The 20,481-nt window shown below is 36.8% G+C and overlaps 1 protein-coding gene across 1 annotated transcript; it reads right to left on the reverse strand.

Moving 5' to 3' along the window:
* Nucleotides 1-14,833: 14,833 nt before the first annotated feature.
* Nucleotides 14,834-15,223, reverse strand: LOC136034899 (uncharacterized). Its single transcript, XM_065716397.1, has one exon. The coding sequence runs from the start codon at nt 15,221-15,223 to the stop codon at nt 14,834-14,836; it is 390 nt and encodes a 129-aa protein (XP_065572469.1).
* Between the last annotated feature and the right edge of the window lie 5,258 nt (nt 15,224-20,481).

Here is a 20,481-nt window from a genome sequence, read left to right on the forward strand (position 1 = left end):
ATTGAAGGTTTTAATTCCCTTTATAAGATTCAAAAGTGATCCGATGGCAACTAGGTCCCCCCTTAAACCCTATTTTCCCTTAATGTGTCCAATCAAATTTTTTATATGGCCATTTTGATCAAAAAAGACATTTAATATATAATGATCCTAATTACTGAAAGTTCACCAATTCAAGATTTTGTTTGCCCAGGACCGGATTTAAAGCCTTCACACTTCAAGGCCCAAGCGTTTCGCCACTCCATTTTTGCAAGATTTTCGAGGAAGTCCCCAAATCTCTAAGAATAGATAAAGCCAAAGTCCTATTGGGCCTATTGTTGATCCTGGTGTGGTTTTACTGCAATTTTCATTTTATTTTTAATATTGTAATAAGTACAAAAGAAAATATTTATAAATAATTAGTTTTAGTAAAACGCCAAATACGCAGTAGGCATTATGCTTTTACCGTCAGGAATACGGGCGTAGGCATACTCTTGTTTGTAGTGAAAAAATAGGTGTATTCAACAGTTTTGGAAAGAGTGTCTTGAAAATTTTGCAAAAATTCTCATGGTTTTTGGAACTGAATTTCTTTAATTAGTTTGCCTGGCTGAGGGACATGAAGAGAGGGCCAGGGGTCAGCTCTCATGATGTTAAAATTATATATTGCGAATCAGTCTGTTTATCTTTCTTTTTGTGGGTGAGGGTTCGGCCATGGATGAAGGGCCAGGAGTCAGTTCCCATGATTCATCATTGATAGTATTATTGGGGGGAGGGTGTTGGGCCTAAAAAGACCAGGATTAAGGTCCATAAGGTTTGGAATTAAATAGTGTTAATAATTTTTCTGGGGAGAACGGACCCTGAAAGTCCCGAGGTGAGCTACTGTAATTTTTGGAATAAAATATTGTTAACAAGTTAGTTTTTATTAGGGGGGTTTCGGCCATGTAGAGAGGGCCAGAGGTCAGCTTGCTTAAGTTTTGGAATAAAATATTGGTCATAAGTATTTTTAGTGGGGTTGGAGGTTTGGTTTATCTGATTTTTGAAAAAGTTTCATAACCCTCGCATATGAGCCATATATGCCCCATGGATATGACATAAATATTTGCCCTAGGGGTCTGGGGGGGCTGTTGTTTTTACACTGGAATGCTTATTATCCGATCTTTAGACTTATTTTAACAAAACGGCTACCTCAAAAATTTGATCGAGTTGATTCGGTGTAAAAAAGGCAGGATGGCTAATTGCCTTCCTGTCCCTTTTGACTCTTAAAGAGGGAACTAGAACCTTCAACTTCAAATAAAATGAACCCCCCATGAAGATATACGATCATTCCATCCATTTAGATCTTACATGCTCCTGGGGCATAATTTGCAACATATAGCCTTCGGCTCTGGGGTGCTGTGTAAACCCTGGAGTTTTTATTGTATGATCTTTGGGCTAAATTGGACAAAATCAAAATCTCAAAATTTAATCTGATACATTTGAGGAAGTGACGGTTTGTGGAGGAGGGAGGGAAAGGAGTTGGTTGGTGGGGGGAATCAGATTACTTTTGACTCTAAAAAAGCCAGAACTTTAAATTCCTAGTCATTTGAGGCCCTTCCAAAGTGTAATTCTTCCATAAGAACCCTATGTGCCTCTGGGCATGATTTACAACCGTTTCCCGGCCTCTGGGGGAGGGGGGTATGTTGATCAATTTTTTTTTTATCTGGTTGTTGGACTATTTAAAAAAATTACTATCTCAAAATTGTGATTGAAAGCGTTTAGGGGAAAGATGTTTTGTGTGAAGGGGTGAATAGATGCCCATCATTCACTTTTGACTCTTTAAACTGTAACTAGAGTTGTCAATTTTCAATCAAATGAGCCACCTCTAAAGTTTATATGACCACCCTTTACATAAGAACCTTATATGCCGCACGTGTACAGCTTACAACGCTTGCCCACTGACTGTGGGGCTTGTGTCAAATCCGGAGTTTTTTCGAAGTTCATACTACCATCCCTTTCATGAAAACCTTATATAATCGGGGGCATAATTTACAACGCTTGTCTCAGGTTCAGATAGGTTGTGTTACCCCTGGAGTCTTTGTTATATTATCTTTGGTCTATTTTGAACAAAATATAAAAATGTGATCAGCCATCTTTTGATGGCTGTGATCAGCCATCTTTTGACTCTTAAAAAGAGGATTAAAACTTTCAATTTCTAGTTATTATATTCCCTTCGATGTTTGTACGACCACTTGATCCATAAAAGCTTTATATGCTCCCAGGGCATAAGCTATGACCCTTTCCCCGGGTTCTTGGGAGGGGAAAATGTTGTAAGTTATGACCCTGGGGCCTTCCCCCACAAGCCCCAAGAACGTAAGGCGTCAATTTTGTCTCCAGAGACAATTGGTATGGGGGGATTGTCATGTGAACTTCGGAGGAGCTGATTCAGTTGGAAATTGGAAGCTATAGTGTTCTTTCTTAGGAGTCAAAAGTTACCAGAGGACAAATAGCAACCATACCCTTTTCCCCCCAATGCATCCGATAAAATTTTAATTCTAGTTCAAGGAATAGATAACAAAACTCCAGGATGGACACAATCCTCTCGGGCCCAGTGGCAGGCGTTGTAAGGTATGCTATGAGGACATATATGGTTCTTATGGAAAAACTACTTGTATAAACTTCAGAATGGGTTCATTTGATTGAAAAATGGAAGTTAAGTTTTACTTTTTAAGGGTCAAAAGAGATCGGAGGTCAACTAGCCCCACGCCCTTTTTCCCCCTAACCCATACAATAAAAATTTTGAGACAGCCATTTTATGGAAAATAGTTCAAACATCAGATAACAAAGACTCTAAGGTCAACACAACGCCTTAAAGCCAAATGGCAAGTGTTTTAAGTTATTTCCAGGGGACATATAAGGTTTTTATGTAAGATGGTCGTATAAAGTTCAGAGGTAGCCGAGTCGACTGCAAATTGAAATTTCCGGGTATTCCCCTTCCCCTACACCCTCTTTTCCTTAAGATCATCCGGTGGATTCGAGATTTTCTTTTTCTTTGATTTCAGATTTCGCCATTTTCTTTGAAATAGTTCAACAATCAAATAATAAAAACTACGGGGTAAATGTTACCCCTCCCCCAGCACGAGAGAATTAAGGGTTAAACTTGTGCCCGGTGGGTAAATAAGGTTTCTTGGAAGAGATGGTCGCATAAATTTCAGATTACTATTGACTCTTAAAATTGGTCAAAATGATCAGATGACAACTAGCCCCCCCCCCATCAATCTGGTGTTTCGCAAATTCGTCCGAAAATTTTTTTTCAGCCATTTTGTTCAAAATTGACCAAAAATCATATAATGAAAACTCCAGGAATAACACAGTCCCCAAGAATCCAGGGCATGCGTTGTAAATTATACCCCCGTGACATATAAGGTTCTTATGAAAGGGATGGTAGTATAAACATCAGGGTGGTTGGTTCGAAAGTAAATCAGAATTTCTAGGGCTTTTTTTAAGAGTCAAAAGTGATCGGATGGCAACTAGTACCTCCACTCCCAAGGCTCTTTTCCCCCCAAAATGCATCGGATCAAAATTTGGAGATTGCCATTTTGTTCAAAATAGTTTAAAGATAAAATAACAAATACTCCGGGTTAGAAAAAACCCCCACTGCCAGTAGGCAAGTGTTGTAAGTTATGCACGTAGGGCATATAAGGCTCTTGTGTAAAGGGCGATCGTACAAACTTTATAGCTGAATCATTTGATCGGAGACATATAGTTCAAGTTGCCTTTTCAAGAGTCAAGAGAGAATGGAGGGCATCTACCCCTCCCCCCTCCTTATGCCCAGCCTCTTTCCCCTAAACGCATCCAATCAAAACTTTGAGATAACCATTTTTTAAATAGTCTAACAATCAGATAAAAGAAACTTTTTGGTCAACATACCCTTCCTCCAGAGCCCGGAGGAAGGGTTTTAAATTATGCCCAGAGGGCATAAGGTTCTTATAGAAGAGATTAACTTTGGAGGGGACTCAAATGACTAGAAATTTAAAGTTCTAATTCCCTTTTTGAGATTCATAAGTAATCTGATAGAAACTATACCCCCTCCCGTCACCAGCCGTCTTTTCTCGAAATATGTCGCATCAAATTTTTGAAATTTTCTTTTTGTCTGAAATAGATCAAAGATCATATAAATAAAACTCTGGGTTTTATCCAGTCCCCTAGAACCCGAGGGAAAGTGGTGTAAATTTTGCTCCGGGGGCATATAAGGTTTTTATTGAAAGAACGATCGCATAAATTCATCGGGTGTTATTTATTGGAAATTGAAAGTTCTAGTTAAGAGTCAAAGGCGGTTGGAGAGCTACTAGCCCTTCTGCTTTCTGCTTTACACTGAATCCATTCGATCGGATTTTTGAAGTAGCCATTTTGTTAAAATAAGTCAAAAGATCGGATAATAAAACTTCCCGGGTCGACAAAACTCCCCTAGCACCGGGACAAGTGTTGTATTTTATAGGCAGGTGACATATACGGTTATTATGCAAGGGTTATGGACAATGTTCAAAGATCCGATAAATTAAACCCCCACCACCACTCAAAAAACTTATTAACAATACTTTACTCCATAACATAAGCAAGTTGACCTCTGGCCTTCGCTGCAAGGTCCGACCCCATCCCCTCCCATAAAAATTAAACTCGTCAACAAAATTGTATTTCAAATATATATTCCAGGACCAGGGATGCCCAAACCCTGGACCCCAGGGCCCAATATCCCCCACCCCAAAAAAACAACTTATTAACAACATTTTACTCCAAATTTTACTGGAGCTTACCCCTGGTCCTCTATGACCCGATACCCTTCCCTCGCCCAAAAACTAACTTATTATACCTCCCTCCCCCGATTTATCAATGATAAATCATGGGAACAGACCCCTGGTCCTCCTTCCACGGCCCGAAAAAAAGAAAACCAACTTACTGACAATACTTTATTCCAAAAAACATGGGAGATGACCTCAGGTCGTCCCTCCATGGCCCCATGCCCTCAACAAAAAAACTTATTAACGATATCCTATTCTAAAATTCATGGGGATTCAGTTTAGTTTTAGTAGCTCCTTCCAAAAATGTTCATGACACCTATATTCTTAACTACAAACAAGAGTATAGCTACTTCCAGTTTCCTTAACGGTAAAAACATAAGGCCTACTGCGTAATTGGCTCTTTACTAAAACAAACTATATTACAACTATTTTCTTTTTGCACTTACTGTAGTACTGAAAATAAAATGAAAATTACAAGTTATTGAGGACAAAATCAACATACAGTGTGCCACACTGGCGTCAATTTCTAGGAGTCATCAGAAGAAAGACTATTGGGGTTTTTTCTTTAAGTTTAAGTGTTCAATTCTAGTGTAAAAGGCTATTTTTATAAGTAAATGTCTGAAAATGCTCTAGGTGTGAGAGTGTATGTTACTGGGTGCCATATGCTAGTCATTTTGTGTCATGCTGGCGACAATTACTTGGAGTCATCAGAAGAAACAATGCCAGGAATTTTAATTTAAGTTTAAATGATCGATTCAGGTGTTAACGGTTTATTTTTTTAGGAAAATATCTGGAAATACTTTAGGTGTGATAATGCATGCTAGTTAGTGCCATATGCTAGCCATTGAGTGCCACAGATTGAAAATTATTATGGAACGCTGCAATCTAACTTTGAAATGGCAGGCTGTTCAAATAAAAACAACAGTAATTTTTAGTTTAAAAAATTATTTTTATGAGGTAAAACTTTGAAAACCCCTTGGGCATGATAATACGTGCCAGAGGGTGTAATAGTATAGCAAAGTGACATGAATTGACATTGTGTATCATGTTGGGGATCGCTTGCAAAACCATAAACAGATGGATTTAATGCATGATTTTTAACAAGAAAATATTTAGAAAGTGTCTTAGGAATGATGAATGGGTGCCAGAGGTTGCCAGAGGGGCAGCAATGGTGTGGCACAGTGCTGTGAATTGACATGATGTATCACATTTGGGGTGGCTTACGAAAACCTGAACCATTGGATTTATTGCATTTTTAACAAGAAAATGTATGAAAATGTCTTAGGAATAAAGGGTGGGGGTGCTAGAGGGTTACAGAGGGCCTAATCATAGTGTGGCATTGTTGTGAGAGTTGATATGGTTTATCACGGTGGATCGAGTTGCAAAAACACGAACCGTTGGATTTAATGCGTGATTTATCATGAAAATACCCAGAAATTGCCTTAGGAATGATGAGGGGTGCTAGAGGACGCCTGAGGGGCCAGCAATAGTGTGACACGGGGGTTTGGATTGACATAGTGTACCAAGGGGGGTTGGCTTGCAAAAACCTGAGCAAATGGATTTAATGCATGATTTTTAACAAGAAAATATCTGGAAAATGTCTGAGGAATGATGAATTAGTGCTAGAGTGTGCAAGAGGGTTAGTTATAGCTTGGCATAGTGTATCATGCTGGGGACTTGCAAAACCATTAAAAAATAGACGTATTGCATGATTTTTATCACGAAAATTTCTAGAAAGTGTCTTAGGAATAATATGTATCATTGGAATTCCATGGGCTAGGTACATATTGCAATGGTGGCGTAGATTGCTTGGATTAACATCTTTTATAGCTTAAATTTAAGGTGAGAGGTATTAAAAGAATTTTTTGGCGGAGGGGGACTGAAACCCGGTCAAAAAACGAGGCACTTTCATAAGGACCTCTCAGATATTTCTCTTAATAAGGCTTGAATTTATCTCTAATAACAACCCCCCCCCCCTATGGAATTGGTTGCTAGGGGGTGGGCCAGCTACATACTGTCATGAGGGCGTGAATTACTTGGACCAATATGCTCTACAGCTCAAAGTTAAAGTGAGAAGTGTTACAAGAATTGTTTTGGCGGAGGGGGACTGAAACCCAACACCCGGTCCAATTAACAAGGCATTTATTTGACCAGGTGTTGGGGTTTCTCTTAGGAATTATTCTTTATAAGGTTCAAATTTATCTCTAATAACAGCTCCCTGGACTGGCTTGCTAGGGCCCCCACCGATGGCATTGAATGCCAGGGGCCCTAATTGAATTACTTGATAGGACCCCACTAAAACTGGTTGCTACGGGCGTCGTTTGAATTGACTGTTAGGGCTCCTGCGCTGGAATGGATTGCTTTGGGGTTCGATGAAATAAGATGTATGGGTCCCCCATCGGAATTGGTTGCTAGGGTCCCACTGGAATTGGAAGCAAGGGGGCTTTGGTGGAATTGAATGTTAGGGGGGCACCGCTGGAATTGCTCGCTAGGGTCGCATTGGAATTTGTTTCTAGGGGGACAATTCTGCTTTAAAATTGCCTCTTAATTTGCATTCTACAGAAACTCCTACCTGCAATATTTCCAAATTATCTGGGATGGGTAAAGTATTGCAGCAATGCAAACTAATTATTTGGGATGAGAGCACAATGGCACACAAAAAATCGCTCGAGGCTCTGGAGCAATCATTACGAGATTTGCGAGGAAATTCGAAGCCCTTTGGCAGCACATTAATATTGTTTGCGGGAGATTTCAGGCAAACATTACCTATAATACCTAGATCAAACCCTGCGGACAAAATGAATGCTTGACTGAAAAAATTATAATTTATGGGCACACGTAAAGGCATTAAAATTAACTATAAATATGCGTGTCCGATTGCAAAACGATGGCTCTAGTGAAATATTTCCAGATCAATTGCTGGCAATTGGAAACGAAAAGCTCCCAGTAGACTCAGGACGTATACAACTTCCTGCTGAATTCTGTAATTTAGTGACGTCCAAAAATGAATTGGTTGAAAAGGTATTTCCGAGTATTATAACCAATTATAAAAATCATAAATGGCTCAGAGAAAGAGCGATATTGGCAGCCAAGAATAAAGACGTCCACGAAATCAAAAATATTATTTTGACAAAGATTCGAAACCAGGAAGTAATTTACAAGTCAGTCGACAAAGTTCTGGAACCAAATGAAGCGGTCAATTATAAATCTGAATTTTTAAATTCCCTGGATCTCCCAGGGTTTCGACCACACCTGCTACAACTAAAAATGGGCGTACCAATAATACTGTTACGAAATAATAACCCACCAAAGCTTTGCAATGGCACGCGACTTGCCGTAAAAAAACAATGGAAAACGTAATAGAGTCAACAATATTGACAGGGCCTTTTGAGGGTGAGGCTGTTCTTATTCCTCGCATTCCCATGATTCCAACGGATCTGCCTTTTCAATTTAAAAGATTGCAATTTAAAAATTGTATTGGCAATCACCATCAAAAAAGCTCAAGGGCAATCATTAGAAAAATACAGTATAGATCTTAATACAAATTACTTTTCCCATGGAAAATTGTATGTTGCATGTTCGAGGGTCGGTAAACCTGACAGTATATTTTTAAGCACAGACAATGGGACAGCGAAGAATGTTGTATATTCGCAAGTTTTACGTAGTTAATTTAAAGTGTATATGTAAATCTATTTATCTATCTATCTATATAAAAATAAGTTGTATGTATGCATGTTTGTTTGTTTGTAAAAAGAGGGTTTGCATATGATGTCCTTACAAGTATATAAGGCTTTGTATATGCAAAGACAATGGGACAGCGAAGAATGTTGTATATTCGCAAGTCATACGTAGTTAAAAACCCACACATATATATATATATATATATATATATATATATATATATATATATATATATATATATATATATATATATATATATATATATATATATATATATATATATATACATATATCTATTTATATTCACAGGTGGTACACAGGGACGCAACTACAATGGCATGTAACAACTTACGCGTGTAGGAGGGCCTTGGGGCGTGAATCTCCCCCACCAACTAGGTGTTGGTGGGGCGTGAAGCGCTGCACCAACAGCTAGTATATATATATATATATATATATATATATATATAAACGCGGATGGGGTCGTGAAAGAATATATGCAAATTTAGATTTATAATTTTGATTTTGAAAATCCGTAATTGACTTGTGAAAGTTCTTCTGCTGAAGAAAAGTATTTAAAAGAAGAACATTTCTCTGTTTGTCCATGTTTATCCCTTTTGTATTAAACGTCCTCCATCTATTTATACGTCTTTGAATAAAATTCAAAGAGAAATTTTTTGCTGGCTTCGAAATTTAACCCCGGCCTTTCAAGGAAATCCAATTTCCCAGAGAGATCTAAATTTCCGGAAAAATTACAGGGTCTGGATGTTTTCATGCATTAAAAAACATTTGGTAAATTAGTGGTTTATATAAAGACTTTTCTGAACGATTTCTAAGCCAGAAAAACTAAAATTTAAGCCAAACAAGGGATAGACATAGTGTAAAGCTCTTGGTTTTAAATTTGAGAACTTTAAAGCCTAAGAGGAATGGAGAAGAGAATTGGAAGAATCTCTGACTGGTTTCCAAAGAATTTCTCAGTATCAAAAGTATCAATAGGAAATAGCGAATGAACAAAAGAATACGAAATTGGTCAGAACGTTTTTATTAAAGTCAATGTAAAAAATTTAAGCTAATTCTAGTATCACATTAAATAAAAATCAATTTTTTTTCAACTGAAAGTTAGGGACAACACTAGAACTTAAAACGAACAGAAGTTATCGCTGCAAAAACAGTCTTGTAGACAAAAGTATAGTTTTTGTAAATAATTTATTTTATTAAAAAAATAGTTTTTGTTACTTACAACATGTACTAGACTTATCAACATACTTTAAAAAGAGCCATTAGGCATCTCTCTATGATATTCTGATAGTCCGAATATCCCTAGTAGAAAAAAAGAGACGTATCAGTGCTAAAAATGCCAAAAAGTGATTTTCCTTGTTTTTTAAGGTGGGGGACTGAAATTCTCCTACACAAGGTTCTTAACCATACTAATTCCAGTGGCGAGGTTTTGTTTTGATATGACACTAATTTTAAAGGATTTTAGTTTTTCTCAAAATCACCATAGTTTTCTTTTCATTATAAACTTGTTTAACGTGAACGGAAAAATAGTTACCATTCCAAAATCACTGTCAGACTGCAATGTCTTCCTGATTAGGCAGTTTTGTTTTTCAAAACGCGGTTTTTAACTTTTAGTTACTATGGATTATGGTTTAACTCTTGCTATATTGCACCAGCTGCTGCAACCACGGCTCGTCTTTCGTTCGGGCACCATTTTTAGGGGGTTTTAAGCTATTTTCTTTGGTGCTATTGGCCATGATCGTCTTTCATGTTGCAGCTATTGCGAAAACCACGATCTTGTTTACAAAAATGTATTTTCTGTTAAAAAAAAATTATTTAAAAAAAATAATCACAAAAGAAACTATGTATAGCAATTCTCTTTAAAAGTGGAAGAAAACGGAAACAAAGAAAAAGGATGCTTTCGATGCTAAATATCGTGGTTGCAGCGCCTTTTCTCGTTTTCCAAGTCAATGAAGTGTTCTTGTTGTTCAAGCCAAGGGACTGTAAGCTCCCTTCATACGATTTTCCAACAAGGCGGTTATAGGCTAATAGTGTACTTTCATATCAATCTGAAACAATTTCTTTATTTTTAGGGATTTTTTATTACTATAAGACTTGTTAGTCTTTTTCTAGAATGAAACAGCTTTACATCCACGATAAAACATATTATGTCAAAAGTAAAACACAATTTTTGACAAAAATTACTCTTCATATGCAAGATGATATAATGCATGAATGGCGTCATATATGGTAGAAAAAAACAACTATAAACGATGTCTAATGACATATTTTTTGACAGTGCATGATGTCATATTTGTTACCCTCCTGCCTGATTCGAAAAAAAAAATCAAATTTGCATTAAGACTATATAAAATGTGTGGCAATAACCATGATGGACTTTGAATCGTCTTAGATTTCCCCCCCCCCTCTTTTAAAACTGGTTTTTGATGAATTACCTGACGAAGATTCAAGGCTATAATGATTGTACAATTATATGTACAATTTTGTGTTGTATGTTCAAGAGTCGGTAAACCTGACAATCTATTTATATGCACAGACAATGAGACATCGAAGAATGTTGTATATTTGCAAGTTTTACGTAGTTAAAAACATATATATATATATATATATATATATATATATATATATATATATATATATATATATATATATATATCTATATATATAAAAATAAGTTGTCTGTCTGTCTGTCTGTGGATGGATCAGGTGACGTCACCTGAAAAAACTGGATCAGGTGACGTCAAAACTGAAAAAACTAAAAAAGGCAAAAACTACAAAAAAAACTAAAAACTAATAAAAAAATAAAAAAGCTAAAAAACTAAAAAAACTAAAAAAAGGCAAAAACTACAAAAAAAAACTAAAAACTAATAAAAAAGCTAAAAAACTAAAAAAACTAAAAAAGGCAAAAACTACAAAAAAAAACTAAAAACTAATAAAAAAAAAAAGCTAAAAAACTAAAAAAACTAAAAAAACTAAAAAAAAGATAAAAAACGAAAAAAACTAAAAACTAAAAAAAAACTAAAAAAAAAGGAAAAAACTGAAAAATAAGCTAAAATAAAGGTAAAAACCAATAAAAAACTAAAAAAAAAACTGAAAAAACTAAAAAAAGGCAAAAACTACAAAAAAAACTAAAAACTAATAAAAAAAGTAAAAAAGCTAAAAAACTAAAAAAACTAAAAAAAGGTAAAAAACTAAAAAAAATAAAAAATAAAAAAAAACTAAAAAAAAAGGAAAAAACTGAAAAATAAGCTAAAATAAAGGTAAAAACCAATAAAAAACTAAAAAGAAAAAAAGGAAAAAACTAAAAAAAATTTTCATCTAAAAAACTAAAAAAAACTAAAAAAGGTAAAAACTAAAAGAACTAAAAAAGAAAAAAATAAATGACGAAACTCAAAGAGAAAGCGACCAGGACAAAAGGAATGTTCGATTAGCAATCAACAAAGCACCGGGACACAGGGAGTATAAATGACGACCAGGACATAAGTAAAAAAAAAATTAACAAAACTAAAAAGAAGTTAAAAACTACAAAAAAACTAAAAAGAAAAAAAAACTAAAAACTAATAAAAAAACTAAAAAATCTAAAAATCTAAATAAACTAAAAAAGAAAAAAAAAGGAAAAAAATAAAGGAGAAAAACAAAACTAAAAAACGAATGTATATACAGACCGGTACACCGGGATACAAATGACGACCGGGACACAGGGAATATAAATGACGACCGGGACACAGGGACACAACTACAACGGGGACACCGGGGGAAACAGGGGGATATAAATGACGACCGGGACAAAAAAACTAAAAAGAAAAAAAAACTAAAAACTAATAAAAAAACTAAAAAATCTAAAAATCTAAATAAGCTAAAAAAGAAAAAAAAAAAGGAAAAAAATAAAGGAGAAAAACAAAACTAAAAAACGAATGTATATACAGACCGGGACACCGGGATACAAATGACGACCGGGACACAGGGAATATAAATGACGACCGGGACACAGGGACACAACTACAACGGGGACACCGGGGGAAACAGGGGGATGTAAATGACGACCGGGACACCGGGACAGGGAATGGTCGATTAGCAATCACCATCAACAAAGCTCAAGGGCAATCATTAGAATCATGAGGTATAGATCTGAATACAGATTGTTTTCCCATGGACCATTATATGTTGCATGTTCAAGAGTCGGTAAACCTGACAATCTATTTATATGCAAAGACAATGGGACAGCAAAGAATGTTGTATATTCGCAAGTTTTACGTAGTTAAAACCATATATATATATATATATATATATATATATATATATATATATATATATATATCTATCTATATTCACAGTGGGACATAGGGACACAACTACAATGGCGCGTAACTATTATGGCGCGTAACGACTTACGCGCGCGGGGGGGCTTGGGGGGGGGGCGCGAAGCGCCCCCACCAACTAGGTGTTGGGGTGGCGCGAAGCGCCACCCCAACAGCTAGTATATATATATATATATATATATATATATATATATATATATATATATATATATATATATATATATATATATATAAATATATATATATATATATATAATATATATATATATATATATATATATGTTTTTAACTACGTAAAACATGCGAATATACAACATTCTTCGCTGTCCCATTGTCTGTGCATATAAATAGATTGACAGGTTTACTGTCTCTTGAACATGCAAAATATAATTGTCCATGGGAAAAACAATCCTAGTTTTTTTCAGAACTTGCCCCAGCAACACGTGTGCAAGGTACTAATTTTTAACAGCGCAAAACTTGCGGATATACAGCTGGTAATTCCTCTGATGTACTCTAGTAATTCCTCACCACGCATTTTTTTTCTCCATCAGCTGCAAGCCAGGTTTCGCGTTGCTCTTGTAATACATCGACACGCTTTCTTTTGGTAATTTCTCTCTGAGCCGCAAGCCTAACCCCTCCCCCCTAAAGCAACACGTATGCAAGGTGCTAATTTTTAACTTCGTGAATCTTGTGGATATACAACATTCTTCGCTGTCCCATTGACTCTGCATATAAATAGATTGTCCAGTTTACCGACTCTTGAACATGGAACATATAATTGTCCATAGGAAAAACAATCCGCATTCAGATCTATACCGCATTTTTCTAATGATTGCCCTTGAGCTTTGTTGATGGTGATTGCAAATGCTAATCGAATTGAGAAATGCAATATTTTAAATTGACAAGGCAGATCCGTTGGAATCATGGCAATTCGAGGAATAAGAACAGCCTCACCCTCGGAAAGCCCTGTCAAGATTGGTGCCTCTACTACGTTTTCCATTGTCTTTTTTTACGACAAGTCGCGTGCCATTGCAAAGCTTTGGTGGGTTAATATTTCTCAACACTATTATTGGTACGCCTATTTTTAGTTTAAAAATTTGAAATTCTGATGGATAGTTAACCGCTTCATTTGATTCCAGAACTGTGTCGACTGACTTGTAAAAGACTGGCTGGTCTCGAATCTTGGTCAGAATAATATTGTTGATTTCGTGTACGTCTTTGTTCTAGCTGCCAATATTGCTCGTTCACTTAGCCATTTATGATTTTTATAATTGCTTAGAATATTCGGAAATACCTTTTCAACCAAATCATTTTTTGACGTCACTAAATTACAGAATTCAGGAGGTATTTGTATTTGTCCTGAAATTGAGTCAACTGGGAGCTTTCTGTTTCCAATTACCAGCAATTGGTCTCAAATTATTTCAGAAGAGTGATCGGTTTGCAATCGGACACACATATTTATAGTTAATTTTAATGTCTTCACGTGTACCCATAAATTAGAATTTTTAAAGCAAGCATTCATTTCGTCTGCAGGTGTCGATCTAGGAATAAAAGGTAATGTTTGCCTGAAATCTCCCACAAGCCTATATTAATGTGCTGCCAAAGGGTTTGGAGTTTCCTCACAAATCTTGCAATGATGCGTCAAGTACCTCGAGTGATTTTTTTTGTGCCATTGTGCATTCGTCCCAAACAATAAGTTTGCATTGCTGCATTACTTTACCCATTCCAGATTATTTGGAAATGTTGCACGTGGGGGTTTCTGTAGATTGCATATTCAGAGGCAATTTCAAAGTGGAATGAGCAGTTCTCCCAGCATGCAGCAACGTTGCGGCTATTCTGGACGACGAAAAGGCCAACGCAATGTTATTTTTTGATCGAATTGATGCCAGAATAAATCTTATTAGAAACGTTTTGCCAGTACCACTTGGCACATCCAAAAAGAAGATTCTTCCAACTTGTTTATCGACACAATGCATTGTCTGATCATAGATGTCTTTTTGTTCAGAAGTTAACGTAGAAATATTTGTTTTTATATACGTCAATAGATCAATCATGTTGTAATGTTGTTCACGATCCAGTTTGTTCTACACATGTAGAAATAGCAGCAGTACGATTAGGTGAAGGCATTCCCAAATGCTTGAGAAGTTCGTTTGCCATAAACAAGCACAAATCTTCAATCATAACTAAAGTGAAGTTATTAATTTCTGTTGTAAAATTCAAGGTCATATCTGACCTCTCTAACTGTGTTCGATGGAGTATATCCTCGGCCATTTGTGATTTGTATTTCTTCCATAGCTCTGTAGGAGATGATGGAGAGCCAGTTTCCACTATGATTCCAAATAATGCACGAATTTGACTCGGAGTTGACGTTTCGCACGCGTCATTGATGCAATTATCCCAATGTTGGTCGTTTTCCAGTAAATTTAGAGCTTGGCATACACTACGATAAAGTATCATGTATAGTCCCCATTACAGTTCAGGGCCTATTTTATTAAAAATAGGTTAATCATGTAAAAATATATACATGTTTAATGGAAGTAGTAACTATCTTTATAATTTTGGAAATGGGAGGGCCATCCCTTACTCTGTTGTCCTTTATTACACGTTCTTGTACTATTCTATAGAATTTGCCTATTGATATGAACCAGAAAGGTGGTCACAATTGACAGAGATTCTGTAAATATAACTGAAGAAAATATGAATTTATTCATTTCAAAAATGTATTTATTGAGAAAAAGAAATTCAACAATAAAGCCTTAAAATAATGAAAAAATTAGTTAACATACATTAAGTTAATACCTCATATTCATTTTTGTTTACAAAAGAATTTGAAACAACTAAGTAAACAAGACAAAATTTATCGTTGCTTGTGAAAAATATAAATCAAAGAATGGCAATATGAAAGAAAATATGGCAAAGAGACAAAGAGATGACAAAGAAACAGAGATAAAGTTTGTATACACTCAAATGCTCAAAAGACGTCGGGCCAGGTACAGCAGTTTTTTGCAAAAGAATTATTTTGACATAACGCAAAGAAAGCAGTTAACGTTGAATCCGGTGGACTCAGGGCTCTTTGTTGCACGTTGGATTCCAAAAATAGACACTTCCACCATTCTGTAAATGTACCGTTAAGTGAACAACAGCTGGACTTCGTTCATGTATCGGAAATGAAAGAATACGCCACACAGCTTCATTACTGCTTTTGTATCCCCCAGCCTGATATTGTAAAACTTCATCGATATCACTGATTTCGGACAGCAAGTCAAAAACTGCCATGTCGCTACCTTTGTTGACGTATTGACATATGTCTTTGGTTGCCATTACAGAATTACTTTGTTCCACGTTTATGTAGGCATTGCGTGTTTTCGATAATAAAGGTGAATATGTAACGACCCAACGGTTATCTACTTTGATGTAACGGTTACTAATTACTAATGTATAATGTAACGTAACTAATGTAACGGTTACTCTAATGATTGTTCTTGAGCTTTGTTGATGGTAATTACTAATCGAACATTCCCTGTGTCCCTGTCGTCATTTATACACCCCCCTGTGCCCCCCCCCTCCGGCGTCTCCGTTATAGTTGTGTCCATGTGTCCCGGTCGTCATTTGTATTCCCGGTGTCCCGGTCGTCATTTGTGTCCTGGTGTCCCAGTCTGTAATTTCTCTTTGAGTATTCCGGTCGTCATTTATATTCCCTGTGTCCCGGTCATCATTTGTGTCCCGGTGTCCTGGTCTGTAGTTTCGTCAGTCGACAAATATAACGTGTATCGACAAACAACTTCATGACGGCATAATTCTCAATCCTTATAATGACGTCAGTCGACACACAAACATGACGTCAGTCAACACACAAACAAACAACTTATTTTTATATATATAACTAGTTGTTGGGGTGGCACTTCGCGCCACCCCAACACCTAGTTGGTGGGGGCGCTTCGAGCCCCCCAAATCCCCCCGCGCGCGCGTAAGTCGTTACGCGCCATATTAGTTACACGCCATTGTAGTTGTGTCCCTGTGTCCCACCTGTGAAAATAGATAGATATAAATATATTTTTAACTACGTAAAACTTGCGAATATACAACATTCTTGGCTGTCCCATTGCCTGTGTATATAAATAGATTGTCAGGTTTACCGACTCTTGAACATTCAACATACAATTTTCCATGAGAAAAACAATCTGCATTCAGATCTACATCTCGTTATTCTAATGATTGCCCTTGAGCTTTGTTGATGGTGATTGCTAATCGAACATTCCCTGTGTCCCCGTCGTCATTTATATATCCCCCTGTGCCCCCCGGCGTCCCCGTTGTTGTTGTTTCCCTGTGTCCCGGTCGTCATTTGTGTCCCGGTGTCCCACTCTGTAATTTCTCTTTGAGTGTCGCGGTCGTCATTTATATTCCCTGTGTTCCGGTGTCCCGACCTGTAATTTTTCTTTGAGTGTCCTGGTCGTCATTTATATTCCCTGTGTCCCGGTCGTCATTTGTGTCCTGGTGCTTTGTTGATGGTGATTGCTAATCGAACATTCCTTGTGTCCCGGTCGCTTTCTCTTTGAGTGTCCCGGTCGTCATTTATATTCCCTATGTCTCGGTGTCCCGGTCGTCATTTGTGTCCCGATGTCCCAGTCAGTAATTTCGTCAGTCGACAAATATGACGTCAGTCGACAAACATGACGTCACTCGACACACAGACCTCTTGTTTTTATATATAGCCTACTAGCTGTTGGGGTGGCGCTTCGCGCCACCCCAACACCTAGTTGGTGGGGCGCTTCGCGCCCCCCCCAAGCCCCCCCGCGCGCGTAAGTCGTTACGCGCCATATTAGTTACGCGCCATTGTAGTTGTGTCCCTGTGTCCCACCTGTGAATATAGATAGATTTATATATGTGTTTCAAACTACGTAAAAATTGCGAATATACAACATTTTTGGCTTTCCCACTACTGGGAGCTTTCCGTTTCCAATTGCCAGCAATTGATCTGAAAATGTTTGACCAGAGTCATCGTTTTGCAATCGGACACGCATATTTGTAGTTAATTTTAATATTTTTACGTGTGCCCATAAATTAGAATTTTTCAGGCAAGCATTCATTTCGTCTGCAGGAGTTAAGCTACGTAAAAATTGCGAATATACAATATTCTTGGCTTTCCCATTGTCTGTGCATATACAAAGCCGTATGTACTAATAATGACGTCATATGCAAACGCTCTTTTTACAAACAAACAAACATGCATACACACAACTCGTTTTTATATAGATAGATAGATAGATAGATGATACAATACAAATTAACTGCGTAAAACTTGCGAATATACAACATTTTTCGCTGTCCAATTGTCGCTGCATATAAATAGATTGTCAAGTTTACCGACCCTCGAACATGCAACGTACAATTGTCCATGGGAAAAACAATCAGTATTAAGATCTATACCACATTTTTCTAATGATTGACCTTGAGCTTTGTTAATGGTGATTGCAAATGCTAATCGAATTGGGAATTGCAATCTTTTAAATTGAAAAGGCAGATCCGTTGGAATCATGGGAATGCGAGGAATAAGAACAGCCTCACCCTCAAAAGGCCCTGTCAAGATTGTGGCCTCTATTAGGTTTTCCATTGTTTTTTTTACGGCAAGTCGTAGGAGCTGATGGAGAGCAAGTTGTTAAAATGATGCCAAACAATGCACGAATTTGACTTGGGGTTGACGTTTCGCACGCGTCATTGATGCAGTTATCCCAGTGTTGGTCATTCTCCAATAAATTCAGAGCTTGGCATGCACTACGGTAAGTGTCATGTATAGTACCGTTTACAGTTCTCAAATACTCAAAGGATGTCGGACCGAGTACATTCACCAAAAGCAGGCGTAGAAAGAAGCATTCATGTTGATTGGGTTGAACGTTGTAGAGTCTTCCTATCGTGGTATCTTTGAAGGTGGTAGGTTGGCCGTCGACTGACTTACCCTGTTTTCGACGTTCAAATACTTTAATTTTAGTATTCCACGTGTAATACGAAGGCACTTCAGTATACAGCAGTTTTTTTGCAAAAGAATCATTTTTGCAAAGCGAAAAAAAAGCTGTTAATTTTGTATCCGGTGGATTCAGGGCTCTTTGTTGCACGTTGGTTTCCGAGAAATAAACACGTTGACCATTCTGTAAATGTACCGCTAAGTAAAAAACAGCTGGACTACGTTCATGTATCGGAAATGAAAGAATTCGCCAAACAGCTTCATTACTGCTTATGTATCTTCCAGCCTGATATTGTACGATTTCGTCGAAATCTTTGATTTCGGGCTGCAAGCCAAAAACTGCCATGTCACTGCCTTTGTTGACGTATTTACATATGTATTTGATTGCCTTTACGGAGTTACAGTATTCAACGTTTATGTGTGCATTAAATGTTTTTGATAATAATGGGGAATATGGAACAACCCACTGGTTATTTACTTCAATGGTGGTACCGTTGCCATTGTAGGTTCTTCAGTCATTTTACAATTGGAAATTTCTCTTTCAACGGTCTTCTTACAATTAAAAATTTGTCTTTGAACGATATTCTTAAATACCTGTGTCCTGGTCGTCATTTATATTCCCTGTGTCCCGGTCGTCATTTGTGTCCCGGTATCCCAGTCTGTAATTTCTCTTTGAGTGTTCCGGTCGTTATTTATATTCCCTCTGTCCCGGTCGTCATTTGTGTCCCGGTCTGTAATTTCTCTTTGAGTGTTTTTTCTTTTTAGTATTTTTTAGTTTTTACATTTTTTCTTTTTTCAGTTTTCTTTTTCTTCTTTATTTTTCAGCTTCACTATGGATCTTCATGCTGTCCAGGTGGATCTTCATCTAACTGCGCGGTTTTGCGTTCTTTAGCCTCAAGCCTGTTTCCTTGCTGTTCTTTTGATTCCTCGGCACGCTTTCTTTTCTGACTTTCTCTATCAGCAGCAAGTTTTTTGGCATAGACTCTTTGAGCATCTTCATCGGCTTTTGCCATTGTAAGTTCATCAGTCATTTTAAACTTAAACATCAATAGATTTCTACGTGAACATATATGTCTTAAGTATCTTTAATGACGTCAACGTCATAGCAAAAATGACGACAACTAACTTCATGACGTCAGTCGACACAGAAACATGACGTCACCTGACAGACAGACAGAAACACAGACAGACAACTTATTTTTATATATATAGAAGATAGATAGATAAGATAAGATATAGATAAGACGTCAAATTCAATATGACGTCATGTATTAAAATGAAAGCTTTCTTATGTATATATTGACGTCATACTTAGTGACAGACAGACGGACAGTATATTTTCATTTATATAGATTACACTTTTTTACATTATACTAGTATGGGTTATCGATTGTATGAATTCCTTGATAGATATGCGAATTTCAATTATAAGAATTTTTTGCATATCACATTTGTATGGCTTCTCTTTCGTGTGAATTCTTTGATGAGCCAGCAAAGTTGCATTACAAGCAAACCTTTTTTGACATGTCTCACATTTATAAGGATGTTCAATTGTGTGGTTTCTTTCATGTGCATGCAAATGTGAAAAGTAATTAAACCTTTATTTTTTACATACATTACACTTTGTATGGCTTCTCTTTCGTGTGAATATTTGGATGAGATGCGGAGTTGTATTATGAGTAAACCTTCTTTTGAAACACTTGTATAGGTTATCAATTTAGTGAATTTTTTCCATTGTTTACCCATAGAGTGTAAA

The sequence above is a fragment of the Artemia franciscana genome, chromosome 2 (genome assembly GCF_032884065.1).
Source record: "Artemia franciscana chromosome 2, ASM3288406v1, whole genome shotgun sequence".
Lineage (NCBI taxonomy): Eukaryota > Metazoa > Arthropoda > Branchiopoda > Anostraca > Artemiidae > Artemia > Artemia franciscana.